General features: G+C 27.1%; 1 protein-coding gene across 2 annotated transcripts in view; it reads left to right on the top strand.

The window, feature by feature from the left end:
- LOC129971430 (phospholipid-transporting ATPase ABCA1-like) overlaps window positions 1-23,197 on the top strand; it is a 169,166-nt gene that overhangs the window by 19,188 nt on the left and 126,781 nt on the right. Inside the window, exons 1-2 of one of the 2 annotated variants that reach the window (XM_056085186.1) lie at window positions 1,795-1,950; window positions 20,583-20,705. In XM_056085186.1, coding sequence (XP_055941161.1) covers window positions 20,640-20,705 — 66 coding nt within the window. In that variant the 5' untranslated portion in view covers window positions 1,795-1,950; window positions 20,583-20,639. Of the gene's footprint in view, window positions 1-1,794; window positions 1,951-20,582; window positions 20,706-23,197 lie in introns of those variants that run through there. The other variant, XM_056085187.1, reaches the window with a different exon arrangement.

Genomic DNA, 23,197 nt, shown 5'->3' with positions numbered 1-23,197 from the left:
ATAAAAAATTTCATTTAAAATATTTTATTTGATAAAAGAAAAAAAATTATAATAAATTATGCTCTAGACACTCCTGTATATTTAAGTTTTGTGGATATATCAGTAATTGTAGATACAATTAGATGCAAATGTATTTACTGATAAAAATAATTATTTTCACGATTAATTTTGTATTTTTCTTTTGCTCCCCATAATTCATGAGCCAAGGGTGTGTGTATTTTAATGTAAATTGTTTTATGTTTGTTGAAAATTTGAAAACAAAAATTGAAAATTTCTTCTAAAAATAGCAGTATTTGTTTTCTTTAAAAATACATCTTTGAATTTTCTGATGAATGCATCTGAAAAATTTTCAAATTAAAAGACCATTTGGAATACGTTCTGCGCATGCGCCACTGTCTTCAAATGAACTCGTCTATTGATAAAGCGTAGTGCTCAAGCACTGGATAAGAAAATTTCTTTATTTCCTTTCCTTATAAAAATGATCATACCCGAACCAAATGCGTATGAAATGTTCGGCTGAAAAGGCTTGCATACAATTCAGTAATCTAGTAAAGTAAAATAATTATTTAAAAGAAATCGTTCTTTTCTGGTGCTTTACTTCGCTGAAGGTATAAAGTAAATTACCTCTTAAGAGTAATTAAAAGCAGTTATTTTCCAAATTCTTTATAAAGAATGTTTTTGTGACATTGATTCTTTTCCGATGTTTAATTTAATTTCATTTTGTTCATTAATTCATTTCATTTCATTTAATTGTTCTATATTGCTTTGATTCAAATTTTGTAATGTTTCTATATATCACCTGGTATAAATATATCTATCTCCGTCAGTAAATTCATACTTATTTTAGTGAAATTAATACCAACTGGGGCATGCATAAAAGCAGAGAATCTTTCATTATCTGTAAAAGACTATATATGCTTGATTAGGTTTCATTTAGTATTTTTCAAGTGGACCATTTAGTATTTTTCAGAACCATTCCTCGTCTTGCCGTAGCACTCGATTTGATTAATTGTGTTGTCACAATCGTAATTTCATGGCAATTTTTACCTAATGATCACTACCAATGACCTAGATCCTCCTCTTAGAAGGCACATACTGTCATCGGAAGGGGAGATAATACGACATCATCATTATTAATAAATCCCAAAGAGAAAAGAAAATCTGCTTACTGTTTGATGATGCAAAAAACATGCTAAAAGCTAAACTTAATTTTTATACTTTTATAAGGTATTTAGGAACTAATAGTATCCTAGGTTATTAAGTCTCAAAGCTAAAAGTCGAATTATATCTCAGATCTGATTGAATAACTTTAATTTTAAAGAAATTTAACCCAGAAATGTACATTCATAATAATCGTTTGCATGCTGGTGTTCTTTTCAAAGTCATGTATTATTTAAGTATAATCTCAAAATTACTAGTCAGGCCAAAAAAGGAGTTTTATTTCAAGCCAAAAAACTTGAAGATTATTCAACGATTACTAAAAGTAGAAAAACATCTTATAATTCTTTCAGGATAGTTTATGTTCGACAACAAAATGCTGCCTTAAGGGCAAAACTTACAAGCTATAGCCAAAGCACTATATTTAAGGTCAGATGGCGATTAACATTCGAAAAGCCCAAAGGCTTATAATTATTCAAGAAGAAATACATCTTGAAAGGGAAAACGATCTAAATAGGCGATAAGCCTGAATTATTGGCGATCCAAAACGAAAGCTGGCAACCTCTGTTCGGACAGAAGAATGAAAATGAATCGTTTTTAATCTCAAAGTTTCAGATTCAAATCGTACGGCAGAATCGTCTGACGTTCGCGATTGCACGCTTAGTTAACAGAGCGGTTCTGGCAATGACAATGCATGCTGCCATTGATATTGGAAAATTTTTTATTTTTTGAGGCCATGGTGTTTTGAAGTCATTACTCTTTTTTCAATTGTGGATTTTTCAAGTTCAAACGGTAAGAGGAAGAATTTTCTTTTTAAAAAAAAGATTTTATTCATTTATTATGCATTCAAATTAACATTAATTATAATAAAATATTGTTTATTTATTTATTTTTAAATTTTTAATAAGGAAATTATTTGAAAATAAACATCAAAGAATTAATTATAACTTCTTTTGTATTTTTAAATCCTTTCATGAAATCTGATATGGACATTTACGTTCATGTATTCATACTTTTATATATAATTAATTACATCAAATGACATAAAAAATATAGAAATCTGTTGGAAAAAGAATCAGAACAATGATTTCAATACATATTTTTATTTTTTGACATATTGTATTTTGCTGTTGATGTAAGATTAACAAAATGAAATCAAATAAAAGTTATATTATTATTATTTATTTATTCTTTTTGATTAAGAAAAAACATTGTTACTAAAAAGATTAAATCGAAATATATTTCTTTTAGTTTTATTGAAAAAAATATCAGAAATTATTACACATTTCTGAAAAAAAATTTTAAAAATTAATATTATTTTCAAAAAGAAAATTTTATTGGTTGCAAGATTTTACTGTTCATAATATTTATATGCTTCAAGCATTTGAAATAATTTTTCATTCTTCCACAATGATTCGCTTTCTTAAAATATGAATGTAATGTTAAGTTGAGTAATAGAGGCAAGATCTTTTGAAATGTATTTTTAATTTTAGAATTTGTTTCAATTTTTAAAAAAATTTCTCTGGTTATTAAACAGAAGCATTTGATTCAATTCTTTTTTTTTATTGTTTTTATTTAATTTTTTGAAGCGCGAAAATTAAATGGCTGGCAATAATTTGAGGCATATGTGTTCCTTTATCCATATACAACACGAATCTCAGTTATAGCTTCGAATAAATTAAAAAAAAAAGAGTACTGCTGACAGTATTGATATTCCATTTTAATGACTTTAATATATACAAAAATCGATAAAATTAAAAATTAAAATACATTATCTTGTAAAGCATCAATTCTCTTTGAAATAGTGTAAAAATCTTACTTTTGCATTATATTCTTGCATGTATTTTTAAATTAAAAAATATTTAAATGTATAACCAATATTACCCAATTCAATAATTCAGTATATTTGTAGAGGAAAGAATTCTTACCGGTTTTAATGTTGCATTTTTCTCTTTATTCGTTTAATTTTTAGCTGTTATTTGCAATTTATGTAGGTTCATAAAATTACCCCAGTAATAGAAATTTTAAATTTCTTTTCGAACCGGGGTTTAGAAATTTTCAGTTTCTTTTCTTTTTATTGTTTAGTAAATTTTGAAAGAAATTTAACTGTAACTTTATGTAATTCAATCAAATTTTAATAACAAAAATCAACAAGCAAATTCATTTGGAAGAAATTTATTGTATTAAATTTTGCTACAAATGTGAAATATGTAAAAAAAAAAAAAAAAAAAACTCAGTCCTGAATTTTTCTCAGATTTCTTATATATTTTTTTTTCATTCACACATATTTATATTAAGCGATAAGACTGCTTAAATTTTAAGTCCTGATCCAAATGGAGTAACGCAGTGGATTTAAAAAATAGAAATAAAAGTAGAAAATCAGGCGTTATTATTATTTTTTTTTACAATTATTGCCAGTAACGTCAAACAATGTTTTTCAAGCATATTTTTGAAAATGTTCAAATGATTGAATTTAATTGATCAATACTCTTATTAATTAATACAACATTTGTTTTTCCTATTTTACATTTACTCGAGCATTCACAATTGGAAGGAAAAATTTCATAATAACAGGGTGTAATGTAATAACTAAGAGAATGTATCGGATAATATAGGGATAAATCATATTTGACATAATTTTAATATTATCTTAATACTTTATAATACATAGAATTTGAATTTTTTAAACCAATTCATTAATTTGGCAATCTTTTCTTTACTAGCCTCTATTTTCGTCCCTTTTTTAGCTCAGCGGCCTACCCAGTTTGCATATTCGTAGATATACTACTGTCTATAGTAGTTTTCTTTGCATTTGCTAACACCATCTTGTGTTGAAATGCATACTTGTTTCGGCATGTCTGTTTCACTCTTAAAATTTATTCCGTGATTTTAGAATTATTCTGTAGATAGAATCGCGAATAGAAAAAGGAAATAATTAAAAAGCTGTGTTTTGCTCTTGCCACTGTTAATGACAAACATCTCCCCATATGCGAAATACAATTTGAATTTAATGTCTTTTATAAACAATCGTTCTTGTAAGAATATTAATAACAGTTTGAGGAACAGATTAGGAAAATTAACAAATTGTGGCAAACTTTGAATGACTTTTCTCATTTTGATGTCATTATCATTGAAATAATAAGTGAACCGTTACTACCATCAGTGACAGACCTACTTTACGTACCAATGTCAGCGCACATCATAAAAACATGAAAAAGAAGGTGGTGAAAAAAAAAAAACATTTGCCACCACTGCTGTTACTCAAGAATTAACTTCAAAAAAAAGAAAAAAAAAAAAAAAAAAAAAAAAAAAAAAGGATGGAACGCAAGATGCGAATGCATTTTCAGCTCACCATGCGTTATTTACCGCAAGAGGACGTTCCGAATGAATGACCAAGATTGGCTCTATTTACTCTTCAGGAGCATTCAAGCAGATGAAAAACACTCTTTGGAAGCGTTTTCACCGTGGAGAAAGTTTCATTCGAGAGGAACTTGTTGATTCAATTGTTTCTTTGAATTTGTTTTAATCGTTTGCAGACATTGCCCCATTTTCCTATCTCACGGCCTGCTAATGTTTCTAGTGTTTATTTTTTCCTGAAAATGAATTTCTAGAAGCGTTAAGGAATTTTGATTTTGATCATTAACCGAATTTAGTCAAAATGAGGCTTCTCTGAGTCTTTGATAACCATTAGAGAAACTAACATTTTCTCATCTAGTAGAAAATACGATGAAAAAAAGTAACTTCCTGTAATAAAAATAATTGAAAATGTCTCTGTTTGGCATCGCTTTTTAAGTCACTAGACCAATTTCAGTCAATTTGCAATGATTATTATTTAAGGAAAGAGAAAATATTGCCAACTTTTCAAAGTACAGAAATTAATAAAATATTCAGTTATTTTAAGATTAACTAAATTTTTATAGTTTATTTGAAATAACAGCAAATTATCACACAGCAACAAAAATAAAAAAAATCATACCGTCTTAAAAAAAATTCTGCATTTAATTAAATAAATTTTATTATCGTGAAATATTTTCTTTAATTTTTGCTAATTTTTAACTACAATTTTCTACAATGTCATTAATAGTTTTGATGAAATTTAAACCAATGCCAACCTTTTTATTTCTCAGTGATCCAATTGGTGTATCACAAGTTTTTGGTATCTTTGTTTCAGTTCGATCACATTGGATTGTACAATTTTTATTTCACTTGATAAATTGTGTTCATTTTTATTCAAAATTCAAACGCTCAGTTGAAGAAATTTAGGATTCCGTTAAAACAGAAACCTAAAATATGAGCCCCTGTGGTTCAACAAAAATATTTACTGACCAAAACAATCCTTTTCGTATTTTATTTTTTTATAAACACCTTGCAATTTTGCAAATCGGGATTCTTTCAAAATAGAATTTGCATGCTAGTTTCCGGTCTCCCTGAACAAATTAATTTTAGATTATATAAAAAAGAATTTTTTCAATTTTCTGCTTTAGAATTAATAAATACAAAATACAATAATATATTTAAAATTTAAATTATTATAGTAAGATATATAAGACGAACGTTGTATTTTTTTAAAGATTTTTAATCTTATTTCTTTAATTGATACAAAAATATGCATTCTTATTTATAGCATAAGACATAAATTTTTATGTAACATCACAAAATTGGTGCTTGTCTAATAACAAGCCCTATTCATATTTTTGCTTTTCAAATATCTAACATTATAATGAAACCGAGTTTTTTTGTTAAAAATAAATTAAATAACGACTAATAAAGGTTTAGAGCTTAATAAATTAAATAAAGGTTTGATAAAAAATTTAAAAAGTCAATATAGCACTTTGTTAAGCTCTCTTGTATCAATAACGCCTCTGAGCTGCTATCCAATTAACCCATTGACTAAGACGAGAAACTTTATGTGAAGTGACTTCACCACCTCCTATTCTGCAGTGCCCTAAGCTTCTCATAGTTCATTAAACTTTGCATCATTTAATAAATAAATAAATTTAATAAATAGCTTTGCTGATATGCAAGTAAATATTTAATTGCATGGGCGTGGGCGTTTTGGTTCCATCTAAAAGAAACACGTGCAAACCATTGTAAAAAAGTCCTCTAAAAGCAAGCCACCTACACGAAAAACGACTAAATGATGCTTAATAGCTTTTTAAATGGTTCATCTATTTTTCTTAAGTAGTCTCTTTATTATGTCAGCAGAAGGTCACTGGGTTTCTTTAGTATCTTTTCATACCTCAAATTTCACCTACAAATAATTATATATTTTTCAGTTTTACTTTCTAATCATATATATTACCGAAGAAAAGTTAAGTATTACTTTCGAGATTCTAAATAATTAAGAACTTCGTTGGATTTGACTCAGACTATTATAGTTTTTGCTTCTTCTTTTTATTTCTATTCGAACTCTCCTAACAGTTTTCTATTTTTTTTATTTAAAATTAATTTAAATAGTTTTCAATTTCTGTTTTTAATGAATCTTATTAAAAATATCATTTAATATTATTATCATCTTTTCCGGATCTTATTAAACAAAGCTCTGTGAAACGATCAGACGATTATTAATAATTTTCCCTTTTTATTTCCGAATAAGTTTTTTGAATATTTTTATTAACTAACAATATTTTCGTAATATTCAAAACTTCTTCCTGTTTTGAATTATTCCTCAGTTTTAACCTTATACTGAGCAATCATGCAGAGATTGGCTACTTACTTTTTCACCTCTTTGAAATAGATTTTTTTAGTAATTCAATAATTAATTAAATAAGAATTTATTATTACATTATTATTGAAAAAGGCAGAAGTAAGAAATTTTAACTGTGATGTACAAACATTTAAATTTTAACCGTGAAATTTTAAGTTGAGCTAGTCGGATGAAGTTTGGTATACGGTCTTTATATCGAATTTGTAGATTTCTATCATATTTTGAGCAAAATTCGCTGTTCGAATATAATTTAACACCATAACTACAAAATGATAAGAGTTATATAGATAAATTTTAATACACATAGTCTAGACACCTTTCAAATTTTGAACCAAATCCATTAAGGGATTGACTATCTGTTGATTTGTACTTTCAGAATCATGTAAACATGATAACTTTAAGACAAAATGACTTAAATATATTAAATTTGATATGGGATTTTATGACTAGTTATATGTCATAAATATATCAAATTTGGTATGGGATTTTATGACTAGTTCTGTGTCATAAATATATCAAATTTGGTAAGGGATTTTATGACTAGTTCTGTGTCATAAATATATCAAATTTGGTATGGGTTTAGTTTAGTTTAGTTATATTAATGTCCCGTTGTAAAGCAACACTAGGGCTATTTTGGGACGGACCTCGTAATTTTGAACCGCGGTCAGATGACGAGGACGACACCTGAGCTGATACCCCCCTCTCCACGCCACACCAGATTTTATGACTAGTTCTGTGTCATAAATATATCAAATTTGGTATGGGATTTTATGACTAGTTCTGTGTTATAAATATATCAAATTTGGTATGGGATTTTATGACTACAGTAATAGTTCTGTGTCATATTTTGTTTCAATCGGTTGGGAAAAACGTGTCTAAAACGCAAATTCGATTTTTTGTGACTATTAAGAACGTATCAGGGATAAACTCGTAAATAACTCGTTAAATAACTCGCCAAGGGTTACGCGATAAATTCAATAAAAATGCTATATTCACATCAAAGGTTAATATTTCGTAACTATTGTATACCAGTGCAATGGAAGGTGTTCTCTGAAATAATATTTGAGAGAAAGTTTCAAGAAGACCACTCACGCTGGTTTAAAGTTATAATAAGACAGATAATTTCTGTATTTAGAAATTTATTTTTATCGGAATCCCTTGTTTCATTATAAAATTTTCGAAATATTTCGATAAGTTTTCAAGATATTTTAAAATTTCTTATTTGTGCGAGAATAATTCATGTAAAGTTTCACTCTGTGTTGCCACCTTTCAACAAATTCGTGTAAAATAAATTGAATAAAATATCTTGAGATATATTAGATGATATAATTTTGATTCATAATTTTCTTGCAATAAACTTGATTATTAATTCATAAATAATTTAATTGTATTCATAACGTAGAAGTATAGATTTTCTTTTGTGCTATGGATTTTATTAGAGTACATTTGTTCAAGACTAAGGAAAGGGATAAGATTGTTTTTATTGAGAATTTCATTAAATGACATTTTTAATCATCACAATTACTTTGTATAATGGTATGATGTTCTGTCATTAAATTCATTAAGTACAGCACTTCTAATGACCTCGCGTTGTTACACATTCGTGGATATTTAGATTCAGTGCATCATCTATGATGTCCTCATCCAATACTTTTTAGAACTAAATTCTAGAAGGTCAAACCTATTGACACCAACAAACTTCAAACTTTTTATATGTAAGAAACCATAAAGATTATAAATTTCAATTCTGAAATAGGGCAATAAAATTTTATCATGACCTTTGATACCACTTTCTTTTCAAGGTCGTGTTCTCATGTCAAGGTTGGATGAAGAATGGAAGGGGAAAAATGAGTTTAAAAAGCATTTCTTACAAAATTGTAATTGTAGCATTTCTTCTTATTTGAGCATTTTCTTACAAAATTTTCGGAAAACATGAAAAATATTGCTATTTTAATTTTGTTTCTAAAATATCTCATTATTTCTAATTTGTTTTATTATTATATATTTCCTGAAAAAAATTAAAAGACGAAACATTTTGTACGAATGATTATTCAAAAAAGGCAATTGCAATAAAAGTACTATAATTATTTTCTAATGAATGCCGCTTAACTACTTAATGATGGGAATATTTTTAATGTATTAGTATTGTCTGAGTTTACAAATATGCATATGAAAATTTGTTGAAAAACTGCTTTCCTATTGTATTGTACAGCAAAAGTATGTAATTTATAAAATTTTGAACCAAATTTTGATACTATGTAATTTATGAATAACTCCTTCATACGATGTATAAATGATTTTACTATATATTATAATTTAAAATTAAATATTAAAAATTAATACATTAAAATATTTTTAATGTATTAATACTGTCTAACTTTACCTATTTATGAAAATTTGTTGAAAAATCATCTTACTATTGTATTGTACAGCAAAAATATATGCTTTATCGCATTTTGAACCAAACTTTGATAATATGTAGTTTTCGAACGACATACAATTTAAAATAATTTTATAAACTATTTAGATTTGAAACACCTTAAAGAAAAACTTTACCATTTAACGTTTAATTTTTAATAAATATTAAACAAAAAGGAATAAGGAAAATTATTAGCTGTAAAATAAAATTAAAATAGAAATAAATAATATTTTTAAATAAGGATAAAAAATAAATTTCTGAAACAATTTTTTCTTAAATTAAATTATTTTTCTTGGTTTTATAAAGTGTAAACTTTTATTAATAACAACTGCATTAAATAAAATGCGTTTTAAATCCTATTTCTCATTTTGTTTCTTTTACCTACAAAATCGACCTTTTCAGCTTGATCACCTGCCATTTTTTTTTAAATGACTGGAAATAAACAAAAATAAGTATTACTAATTAATGGGCTTTTCAGGAAAACATCTGCTTTTATTGACCTTATAAATACAAAATTCTTAATTTTCGATTTATGAAAAAATTTGATACTGTGATAAAGCTGTGATATTTGAAAGAAAAAAAAAATAGCTGTTAAAAAGCGGATGTGTATATGCAGCACGAAATATGTATACAAATACATATCATTTATGGGAAAACCCTTTGATGAAGAAAACGCACAAACATCACCTGTTTGTAAACAAATATGAAAAGATCAAAAATTGTTCGAATCAGTCAAATTTTCCCATATATGCAACAGATGGGAATACAATAGTACATTTTTTTTCATACAGTCAGCTGTCAAATTTTTCCTAACCAAAACAAAGACCTTTCTCATATTCATTTGAAGGATTTTTTTATCAATACCTAAGAGGAAGTGTATAAGGAAAGCATTTTATTCTTCCGCTTTTCAGCATTATTGTTTATAACATTTTGAAATTTGGTTATGGTTGTACAAATCAAGTTACGCTGAGTAGACCCACCCTAAACGTTTCCTTAAAAGTCTGATAAAATTTAAAAAATAATACTTCACGGAATTGCAATTCTTTAAAAAATCACGTAATATTTTTGCTACATTATGCATTATTCTTTCAGTATCAAAAAGAATTTACCTTTAGGTAAGTATCTGTGTCCGCTTACCTTAAAATCTGAAGTTCTTTGTTATTGATTTACAAAAACTCTATCAAATCCATAAAAAATATATATTTAATGATATTAATATGATAATTTATGGATTATTCGTGTAATTATTTAATTTAATACCTTTAATATTTTTCTGGAAGATGAATATCATGTTTTTCATATTATTTAAATTTTACAATTACATTATTTGTAAGAGTAATTTGCAATTGCAGTCTAAATTAGGTAGTTTAATAAAAACATTTTATTGAGTATTGTATTAGTTTTATTAAGCTATGAATGGCAATGAGAGCAATGAAAGAGTGGTCATCAAATGTTAATTTGAAAAAATTTAGTTAATCTTTTCTTTTTTTTTAATATAAACTGTTTACTGACATGTGTAAAACAAGACAGACCAGGGCATTTAATTAACCCTTTATTTATCGAATTATTTTATAATTAATTTTCAACTTTACTTTTGCACCAGTAGTTAAGTTTACTAGCAGAATAATACTAGGGAATCCAATAATTTTTAAAAATTAATCTAATATCTTAATTAATTTAATTAATAATTAAAAATTATTAATTTCTACTTTTAACTTAAATTTACTGCTTGGTATCCGAGTTACATTCTTCGTGTTTTTTTAAATATCATTAAAAAATTTATTACAAAGATACAAGCCAAATTGAAATGGTTCTTTTAATTACCGTCAGTAAATAAAGGGTTAATTTACAAGGCGTTTTACTTCCATGATTATTTTTCTAGGAGAGATAAAAAAAAAAATGGAAAATTGGGATTGTTTGGTATTTAATCTATAAAGGTTTAATGGTTAAAGGAGTGCCCACCTTGTATTTAAGGTTACCTCAATCCCGAGAGCATTGCAGAAGATCTTGTGTTGTAGCTGGTCTTTGCATAAAATAAACTTTTTAATTCATCTTCAAAAGCTTGAATATAATTAATTTTTTCTATTATTATGTAAGGTTTTTGGTTTTAAGTTACATCCGAGATATTTATTGCAAATTCTTAAGTTCTTTGTTATTGTTTTATAAAAGCACTCTCAAATCTAGATAAAATATATATTTAATAAAATTAGAAAGATAATTTATAGATTATTGGTATAATCCCAATTAATTATCTGCCCCCTGTCCCAAATTTAATGATGATTTTGTTTCAGTCTCATTGAATGAAAAAAAAAACTTTTTATAAATCAAAAGATGAAAATATTGCATTTATCTTTGATATTTTAATAAACATGATGTTATTATTGAAAAACATTTGCCCAGGAAGCTCTTAGAAAGTCATTAATTCACTTTTACATTAATATTTATTTGCAATATACTTAAGTATACCTGTTTAAGTGAAAAGAACAATAAAAAAAAGAAGGAAAAACGACTCTTAACAAAGTACAATAATTTTTTTTTTATAATGCCAGTTATATTAGTGAATTTGTTATTGCGTCCATCTGTCAGCACAAACATACAAGTGAGAGTTCTTCACATATTGTACCACCTTTCACAAACCTCCCGCCAGAGAAATGTCACGACGACACTTGCTTTTACGTATCCGGCTTCAAATTGCTTTTCGCTGTTCGTGGTTTTTCTTTTCCTCAATTAAACAGCCGCATGCCGGCCTCAGAAGAACTCTTATTCTTTCTCTTTACATCATCGTAGTAAATTCTATCAAAGTAAGTTCCTTTTTTGGTATATGACTTTATAAAGTCTCAAATATACAAAATTTTATTTATTTATTTTAAGTAGTGATCAGCATTCTAGGTTTATTTTTAAAATAAATATGTTAAGCTGTAAACAATAAATCGGGTTATTTTAAATTTTAAACGATAAATAATGAAATAAATTAGAATGGGAATTTAAAAAAAACAGCGTTAAAAATGTCATTATTAAATATTGTAGAAGTATTGTATTATTTCTAAACATCGAATTAGTTTTAAGATTTATATATTATTATATATAAAGTTCATTTACAGTAATTACCTTTTAATTAAATATTTCTTTGAACTTTATAGAAAAATTAATTTGTCTTTAAATTTAATTTTTATTATATATGTTTGAAATAAAATTAGTTCGCGTATCGTATGCATTTATTTTTAAAATGTTTTTTTACTTCTGATTATATGCCTGTGAAATTAACATGGAGTTGATTTGTTTCATGTGATTACTAAAATTAATTTAGTGTCACTGATATATTAGGTGTTAATATAAAGTATAAAGTATTAGTGTGACTTCACAACGTGTAAGATAACGCGCGCGTATAATTCATACGACATACTCAAATACATTCTTGTGTGACCTTGATATCACATGAAGAATAACTCAAGTGAGAAGCAATCCTTTACTTTTGACAAAACAAATAAAGTAGGACTAAAAAATGTATTCTATGAGCTTCATTGTTTGTTGAGTGTTAATTAGAATTATTAAGGATCAAAATGAATTTTTTGCTCATTGGATACAGTACCTATTCAACTAATTAAGTGTATTTATTACAAATATGATAAAATTAATCATTTTAGCTACTTTCACAAAACATTTTCATGATTAAATTTAAGTTAATTTTTTATGAAAATATTCGTAACACCAATAATTTAAAGAGTGAAATAATTTCTGTGATCAAAAACAGTACACTTTTTAATAAGTACCAATTTCTTGTATAAATTAGTCACATTTTGATAACTGAATATCTTTGCAATATATCTAACCAATATAATGTAATTTGGCTAGCAACGTGCAAAGCATATAAATGTATTTTTATGTCGAAATTTTTGTGTAAATTGTAAAATATTTGAATTTTATTTACTTATAAATAGTAGTGGTATGCTCACTGTGGTTCAAAGTTGAAGATTCAAATTAAGTCGTTCTTTTATTATAATATTTATTACTATTCCTTTACTGAATATGGCATTCTTTTATTTATTTTCGATGATCGTATGTAGTTCAATATTTGAAAAAAATGTAATCACATATTTTAATAGTAATTTAGTTATAAAAATTTATTGTCACTTCATAAAATCGTTTTGTTTTATATAATTCAAAATATCAATCTGGGACTAAATAGTATAAATAGGGGGAAACGATGTTATTGGGCTGCAGAATTATCAGCGTACAAAATTCAGGAATTTATCACTCTTCCGGTGGCAATTTTCGTTTCAATTTCTCCATCTCTTCAACTTTTTTCTTTGCTTTCATCTTTCAATGATTCTTCTCTAACATTCAATTTATTATTTAAAAATTAGATTTATTTCTCTTGTTTTATACTGTTTTTCAGATAGAGATAATTATACCTCAGAGAAATAAAAACAAATTTTTGTATATACATTTTTTAAATTTAGAGTTGCTGGAATAATCTGGAAACTGAACGAATCAATTTTTTTAGAAAAATCTGTTGGAGCATTGCTCATTTTTAAGCGGACAAATCTGCATTGATTACAAAATAATAAGAGATAGCTATTGGATCAAGATTAAAGATAGTAGACTGCACTTGAAATAAAAGGAATTTGCTTTTCAAAATAAAAAAAAATAGTATTCTTTTAATAGCAATATTTATTGGATTTAATACTTCCAAAATGTAGTTAGTTATCTGAGTGACACACCTATTAACATTGGATCCCAGTGGCCGAATATCTAACTACTGATTTTATCAATTTTAAACATGACAGAATTAACTGCCAAGCATGGTTGAATGGTTAAACTCTGAGGAAACAGTATGAATTCTAAAGTCGACAATAACTAAAATCTTTTTCTTATTAGTCTATAATCAGTGCTGATTTGTCGACATAGAAATAGGCCATGCTTCAAAATATAGTTTAAAAAATCCTCTTTTGATATCTACCACCTCAAAATTATTTCTATAAGAGATATAAGCCGATTACGAGCAATATAGGTAAATATAACTGTCTAGTTGTGATAAAGGTAGGATATAAACAATATTAAAAATTCAGGGTAATAGAAATTAAAAAAATATCTTTTGATGTGCCGATATTTTCTAGACAAGCCTAAGAAATGTTAGATAGAAGGGGGCCAAAAATCAAATAATTTTATTTTCCTAGTTGCCAAATAAGATTGTAAAAAAGATTATGAATTATAAAATAATAGACCAGTCTTAGTAATCAAATACAATTTTTCAGACTCTTATATATTTTATTAAGTTCATTTTATGATGAGAATATTTATAAATACTGAAAGTCTGTTTTAATAGTATTGTGTACAAACGTGGTTGCCGGGTAGTATAGAATCATAATAGTTTTCACAAAGCTAAAATAAAACTGCATTGAAATGGAAAATTAAATTGATTAATTTATTAACAAAATAACTCATATAATGTGCATTACCTAGGGTTTCAAAACACCTAAATCTGTCACTGGTTGTTGAATAACAAGAAATAACTAAATTATCAAAGGTACCAACTTGTCCGGCAGTTGTGCCAAATCCAAAAATGAAACCGAAGCGAAAAGTCTGAAGTACAATGTTACTGATCGACAAGTGGGAAAGAGGCCTTTTCGAGACCAGACCTGAACTAATTTACTTTGTAGGCTCCCCTGCATTACGTAACCGGTTAATCCCTACAGTATCTTCGCCAGATCAAAGCACCTTTTTCCAGCAGCTTTCGCTGCGTGTGTGACCCCTAATGAACCACCCCGTTTGAAGTCAGCGCGTCTAACCTACATTCAGACTCACTTCGTTTCTAAAGTGAAGTGGTATTTGAGGAAAACCAACAACAGAAGCAGAGAGAGGATAAATAAGTAAATCATAAAAGTAAAAAAGCAACAGCAGCAGCAAAAGAAAATAAATTCGTTTCTTTGACCTGGTTTCCATTTTGGGGAACAAAACATTTCACTTGGATCTTCCATCGGCATGACAATCACGTATTACTCGAAGAGAAGATTATCCTCTTCGAGTCCAAAGTGGTTTCGGTTTCTTCGCATTTTGCTTGTCGAGGTGGAAGACTGATTGTCTTGTCGCGAGATTATGAGGGGATTGTAATGGAAAAGAATGAAAATAATGGTTGAATGGTGCTCCTCGGTACTCAAGAGGAAAATTGCTGCCGCATGAGTGACTGAACAAAATTTGTAGTCCTTATCTGAATTTCAAGTTCTTTTTCAAAGGATTAAACGATCTATTAGGTGCTCTTTTGAGAAAGCATCTTTCAGAATACGATTTTATTTCTTTGTTTTGATATATATCGATAGAAATATCTCTTAAGAACACATGTTAACATTAAATGTACTGCTTGACCCAAGGATTACTTAAACTATTGTGCATTGGTATGGTCGAATGCTCATGATTTTTTGTTTTGTATTGATCAAAATGACAAACATTTCATCCTTGTGTTTAAAGAAATTTGCGTTTTTTTCCCGTTATGAAAGAAGGTACTGAAGAGAAAGATGCTCTCTTAGTCTTTTTCTGTACATATAGATATTAATTTTTTTTTTTAGTGTCAGCTTAGAAACGAAGTTCTATGCAGAATGAATGCTTAGTTAAAGTATGATTTAGGATAGCTGGGTAGAACGGATATCAAAATTTTATAAATACTTATAAATACAAAATTTTATAAATACTTTATAATACTTTATTCATTAAAGAGGTGAAAGTGACTATTGGCGAAATGCGTAGTTATGAAACATAGAAATATTGACAGTTAGAGAGACTTGAGTGGAATTGACCATTTTGTTGATGAGCTTGGATATGTATATTTTCCATAGATGAAGGTGAAATTAACTTGGCTGTTGTTTCTCTTGCAACTGCACATTTCTTATAAAAATAGCATCTACAACACATACTTTTCATTAAATGAATTCAAAAACATTTATCCTCTAATAGGGTAAATTAAACTGTTTTCGCTCATATATAACTTCACATAAAATTGCATTAAAATAAAATTGAATGTTTTAGGAGATCCAATAAAAATAAAAAAGGTTTTAAAAATACATTTTTATAGATATTCTTAAAATGTAGAAAAAATATCAAATACTTGGAGGTTAAATCGGGAATGGGACAGCGTTAAGCAAGGATAGAAATATTAAGATAATCGGAGTTTTAATCATTTTTCATAATTGCTTTAATTTTTAATGAATGTTTTAAGATTTTTCTTCCTTATGAAATTCAACGAGGCTTGATTTCTTTATTGTATCATTTTCAGCGTCTCAAATTTTTATTTTGCTTGTTCTCACATCCTAATCTTTGATTAAAAATTTTTAGTTTTTTAGTACACTTTTTAAACTATTTTAAAATTTTTTATTTAATTATTTATTCACATTTTGAAATTTTTATTATATTTTATTCTTTTATAATTATAAACAATTAAACTATAATTCATAATTATAACTATCATAAAATTTTGTTATAATTTACTTATTTTTTTTACGTTTACTAAAAGGCAATACTATTGGTTAGAATCTAAATGTAGTAGAACTCCAATTATCCGAATCATTTGGGATCAATTTGAAATATCGAGTATCTATGTTATTGGATAGTTTACGAAATCAGGTTATTTCATTGGCAAGTTAAAAGAACTTTACTTACAGCGATTGTGTCTGCAAATGTCTGTAAAAACAGCGTTGTTTGCATTTTATATGTTTACGAATTATATTAAAATATCACTGCTTGAACATATCAGTAAAAGTAAACTGTTTTTCTATCTGAACACATTTTTACTCGGGTTTAGTTTGCTATTTTCTTTTTTTTTCCCCGGCTAAAGTAAACTGGATATTGGAATCCTATTTTATAATTAGTATTAATCTATTAACTATTAATTAAGTTTTAAAAATATAATTATGATGTACTATCGTCAAAGACACAGAACTATACAATAATTCAGAATACTAGCATGTCAAAAAAAAATGAGTGTAAAAAAATTACAAAATTTTCTTTTTATAAAAATACCACAATTAAATAAAAGTATGGAAAAAGGAAATAAAAATAGTAATTAGTTAAAAAAAATTCGTTTATTTAAAACTGATAATCATCTTTTTCTTTTATTTAAAACTGATTGTCGTGAAAATATTTAATTTAGGCTGTAAATTGAGCAGGATACTATATTCAATTATCATTTAAACAAATATCGCAATAAAGTTTTCGTTCAATGAAAAAAGATGTTACTTTTGCAGAATTATGAACATTAAGACAGCAATAAATTATTATTTTACTGTACTAAAATTTTTATTTTTCTCTGGTTAGTTCACTGAATTTTGTCTTTCCGTCTAATGGGGGTTTCCACGATTTTCCTTCATGTCTGTAAGAAATGAAGCGGATGGGTGTGGTGGGGGGCAGCGAGAAATGAAACTGGAAGTTCATTCAACGTTTGGATAGTGGTTAATCTTTGGTATAATAAGAGGAAGTTGTCAGTAACCGATGAAGGATCACACCCCCCGTTGATATTTGGCCCCGCTGCTTGATGTGTATGACAATGGGACCCATTTTGCAGTGATTTTTTTTTAAACTTGTTTCAAAGTTTAAAGGTTAATCTTTATGGATAGTTTATATGTGATTGATATCCTAGAGCAGCTACTTATGCTTGGATTTCTACAGTCGCAAAGAAAGTTGTAAGGTATAACAAAGTACAAGTTTTCTTGAATTTTAAACCAATATAAACAGAGTGAAATGATATAATGTTCGTTCATTCTTAGAAAAAATATTTAATGTAGTTAATTCTTTATTTAAAAATAAAAAGTATAAGTAAAGTATATACTATAAAAAATATAAAGAAATACTATAAAGTAAAAATATATACGTAAAGCATATTTATATATAAGTAAAATATAAGTATTTAAAAATAAAAAGACAACAAAATATTATACAAATCATTTAACTATGATTTTCAACTGAGAGACAATTATCAAAAACATAATTTCGGATAATTTTTTTAAAAAAAAATTAGAAGTGTTTTTTTTCCTCTAACTTTTTACAGTTTGCATCTGGAGAAAATAAAAATAAAATTATTCTTTTTAAAAAAATATATAACTGTTAAACTTTTTTATCATTACAAACTAGCTGAATGTTCTTTCTCTTTTCGACTTTCTTTTATACTTACATAACTGTGAGTTTGATTGCAAAGTTTCAGCCTGTCATCAAGATGGCAACCACCCCAAATCTCCCTTCCGGGTAGGGTGTGGTTACGTTGTTGAAATACATATTGCAAATGAATAGACTAACATGAAATTCGATTCCCATGTTTCAACCTGTCATTTTAAAAATACGAGAGGTATTAAATATTCTCTAATCACAACTTGGAAAACCTATCAAGGTTAACATACATATCCCCATCCTTTCCAGGGTTATGCAAGGCTGGGTCTTTTAAATGCATGTAACAAATGGTCTTACCAACGAAAAAGTGTATTCTCAAATTTTAACCTGTCAATCTAAAAATACGGTGATGCTAAATTTCTCTTTATGAATTTCTTTAGATGCTAATTATTCCTAAGGTATGAAGAAATTGTTGTGTCAGAATGACTATATTGCTTTTGTTGAAACTTAGGTGTGTTTATTATTGTTTAGTTGAACATGTAGAAAAAACAAACGAGCCTTAACTGGCACTGCAAAGATTGGGTTGGGCATTAAAAGACATTTAATAAAAGCAGAAATTAGCGTTATATTTTTATGTTTACTGTTACTGAAAAGAAAAATATAAAAAAATACACATAATAGTTTAAAAAATATGATATGTAAGTATCTTATATATTTAAATAAAATATAATTATTTCACTTTTAAATATACGTATTATTTTATCGGAATTTTAATAATAAATCTTCTAGTAGTGTAATTAGATAATATGATATCGCAGATAAATGTTTAGAATATGGCATATTTTTCAGTACTGGAGCAGTCGTAGTATCTATTGAATGTAAAATTTAGGCTCCTTACCATTTATCAGCCTTGCTGCTCTATTGCTTCTTCCAGGGATTTATCAATATTTTTCTGTTTCTTCATTCCCACAAATTTTTGGATAAAAAAAGGATGAAGCAATGTTTTGTATTTGATTAATATTAACTAGCTGGAATGGGCACCCCAAAAATTTCTCGCATGATCTCCATTAAACTTGTCATGCCAGAGAACGTCTTGCATGACAATGGAGTACAATAACTACAAAATATTAACTTTTGGCAAGAATTTAGGATTTTTACTGAATTTATTGCGTCATCCTTGGCGAGGATTTTTCTTGGCGATTAATCCCTGGTATGCCGTTAATAGTATTCAAAAATCGAATTTGTGCTTTAGACATATTTTTCTTAATTGATTGAAACAAAGATTTGACACGAAATTTTTCTTGTAATCACAAAATCCCATACCAAATTTGTTATATTTAAATTATTGTTGTTGCTGTTTTTTTAAATTATCGCGTTTGCATGTTTCTAAAAGTACAGACCGACGACAATCAACCCGTTGTTGGATTTGACTCAAATTTTAATAGTATCCACATTTAAGATGTTAAATCTGTGTACCGAATCTTATCTATCTATCTATCTTTGTTTTGTAGCGATCATCTTAACTTATATTCAAACAGCCGGAGAGCTGAACTTCCTCTGAATAGATGCTACTCAAAATTTCATAGAAATTAACAAATTTAGTGTAAAGACCGTATACCAAATTTCAATTGTCTAGCTCGAAGCATTTTTGAGTTATCTTTGTTATAAACAGACAGATGGATATTTTCCAAGTATGTTTTGTTCGAACTCAGGCATGTTTAAAACATGGAGATTCGTCAAAATCTCGAGTTCGAATTTTTTGGCTTTTATTATACATTTTCTGTATTACGTATACAAGAAAGTAAAAATTCTATGATGTTTTAAAAATTTTAGCATCAGTGTCGTAGTATCTTTTCAGCCAAGGTGTTCTAATAAATATACAACAGGGAAACGAAAAAAAAAAAAAAATCCATAGTTGTTCTCCATGTTATTATTGAATCCACTCCGCGGTCCTCAAAAAGAAAATTCCTTCCAATTTATTCTACAATCGATTACCCTTTTACTAGCTGATCACTGACACACAGATTGTGTGAGAAACTGTTTCATTTTTTTCTCTCCCGAAACGACATTGTATCAAATGGCCTAATTACTCGAAGTGCATTCCTCATTGCCAAAATAAAAAACAACCCGCGTCCATTCTCATGAGTCAAAGCCGATTTCGAAAGCTGTGTCTTCTGTCCTAATTGGTTCTTCTGTTTCTCTTCCCAGATGTTGCCACTAAAGAAAGCGAAGGTCTGAAGAGGTGATCCTCTGCCCTAGTGAAGGATGGAAGTGGTGCATCAAGTGAGGCTTCTCCTGCGGCGGAATGTGGCCCTACGCCTCAGGCAGCCAGTAAGTGCTTTTCGTTGTTTTCTCATGCGGTTAATTGGATAGTGGGGGCTTGGTTGCACGGATGAACGAATACCGGGTGTGTGAATATAATCATGAACTTCCCAAGTGCTATTAACAGAACATCAAATCAAATGAAGTAAGACGGTGGCGCTTTTTCATTGTCGTTAAGATCGAAAAAGATAGCAAACTGAACTGATTATTTGGTATTATCTTTACATGTAATCATTTGGGGAATTTTAAATAGAAACAATCAAATAATTTTTATAATTATTAATTAAAATAAATCGAAATATTTGATAATTATTGGTAAATACAGAATTTGTTTGCAAATTTTTCTTGCATTTTTTAAATGTAATATATAATTAATCGTTTGGTTTAAAATTTTTATTTTTCCCTTTATTATTTGCTTGAATTTTAAATTATTGTCTGATATTATAAAGTTTTTTAACTTTCAAAATAACGTTTGTAAATAAATACTGGAAAGAAGAATACACTTTTCGTTGAGAATTATGCATATTCTTCATTTCGAAGGCGCTGTTAATAATTTTTATAATTATAAATTAAAATAAATTGAAACGTTTAATATTCATAGGTAAATATAGAAGCTGTTCACAAATCTTTTTTGTATTTTTAATTCAATACATAAAAAAATCGTTTGGTTTAAAATTTTAATTTTTCCAATAATTATTTGCTTGGATTTTAAATTATCGTCTGATATTATAACGTACTTTTTTTACTTTGAAATTTGCGTTTGTAAATAAATATTGGAAAGAAAAATAAGCTTTCGTTTTTTTTTTTTTTTTTTCGTTGAGAATTATTTATATTCTCTAATTCATTGGCCCTGTTAATACCATGGAAGCAGTGTATTTAAAGGAAAAATAATATTGTTAATAAAGAAATAATTGATAATAAAAGAAAAATACGAAAAAATTTTGAAACCTTCTGTGAAAAGAATTTTATAAACCTTTATAAAAAGAAGAGAAGTTTTGCGAATATTACCAAGGTAAGATCTTCAATTTTATTTTCAATATTTTAGAAGAAAAACTACTGCTAAATCATTGAAATTCCAAGTTTTAATTTTAATATTATGAATTAAGAATTGAATTTTTTAATTAAAAATATATTTATCACATGAAGTTAACGTATTTATAACAGAATTCTGCATGTGCTGCATTTATCCTTTGAAAAATATAAAAATGTAGTAAGATTGGGTGAAAGATAGATATATTTCAGTAGATAGATATAATAAGTAATGTAAGCTAAAGAAAGCAACAGAGTGAATTATAGCAGTAAAAGAGAAGAAAAAACTCTAAAAACATGAATCTTAGGAGACTTTAAATGGGGAATTCATTATTGGCGTCGTTTTCGGATACAATAAAAGATTATAAACAAAGAGAACAAATAAAAAAAGATAAAGATAATTCTTCATATTTCCTAAATTATATTTTATTGCTAATATCTTTAAAAAAATAATACTTTTTTACCCAAGTACGCAAACTGAAGTATTTCGTCCATGTAATACCAAACAGGCACATATATAAACTCAAAACTAAATTTTGTGAAGAATTGTTCCAATATCTTTTATACTGGAGAATTCACATACGAACATTCTCATTTCTTAACTATTGAAAATAGTATTGATTAAAAAAATAATATGAATGAAATATTTAAAGCTGAGTAATAGCAGTGGAAGAAATTGCCTATGTAAAGTTTGAAGAACGTTTTAATTATTATTGAAAATTAGAAAGTGGAATGATAGATAAGAATAACGACAATTGGACAGAACATTCTAAGAACAATAATTTTATCTAAGAATCTGATTTATATCAAAATTATTAAAGAAAATCTACAAACAGTGTTTGTGCCTGTTTTTAATTATGACATTTTATTTTATTATTATCTACCATAGTAGTGGTTCCACCTATTTTCATTTCATCTATTTGTTCCTAAGAAAACGCAAAAGTATATTCTTTTATAACTAACAGTTTTCGAATTCCTTTAAGCGTTTTTAGGTTCTTTAATTCTATTTAATGATAATTACTTCTCTAAAGCTTTGGGATAAGAGACAAGTTTAGTTGAACCGTTTGGCATATAATGATTTAATAATAAACATCGAGCAAAATAAAATCTTATTCAGTGAATTCAGACTAAAATGTCAGTAAAATATAGACAGACGATATGTCAATTGGAAGCATTAAAATTTATAAATAATATGAAACAAAATTAATCCATATAATTAAAGAAATTACGAAATACTATGAAAATGAAATTTATATCATTATAAAACCAATCTTTTAAATTTTAAGATGGCGTAAAATTGTGAAAAAATACATAATATTTCAACCCCCATTTCACACCCTTTAGAAAATCGTAGAAAATTTTAGCTCTCTCTCTCTCTCTCTCTCTCTCTCTATATATATATATATATATATATATATATATATATATAAGTTTTTTCTTTGTTTTCAATTAAAATATTTTCAAATCTTTCT

The sequence above is a fragment of the Argiope bruennichi genome, chromosome 6 (genome assembly GCF_947563725.1).
Source record: "Argiope bruennichi chromosome 6, qqArgBrue1.1, whole genome shotgun sequence".
Classification (NCBI taxonomy): Eukaryota; Metazoa; Arthropoda; class Arachnida; order Araneae; family Araneidae; genus Argiope; species Argiope bruennichi.
Note: the sequence above shows the minus strand (reverse complement) of the source record. Positions and strands in the feature narration are given on the sequence as shown.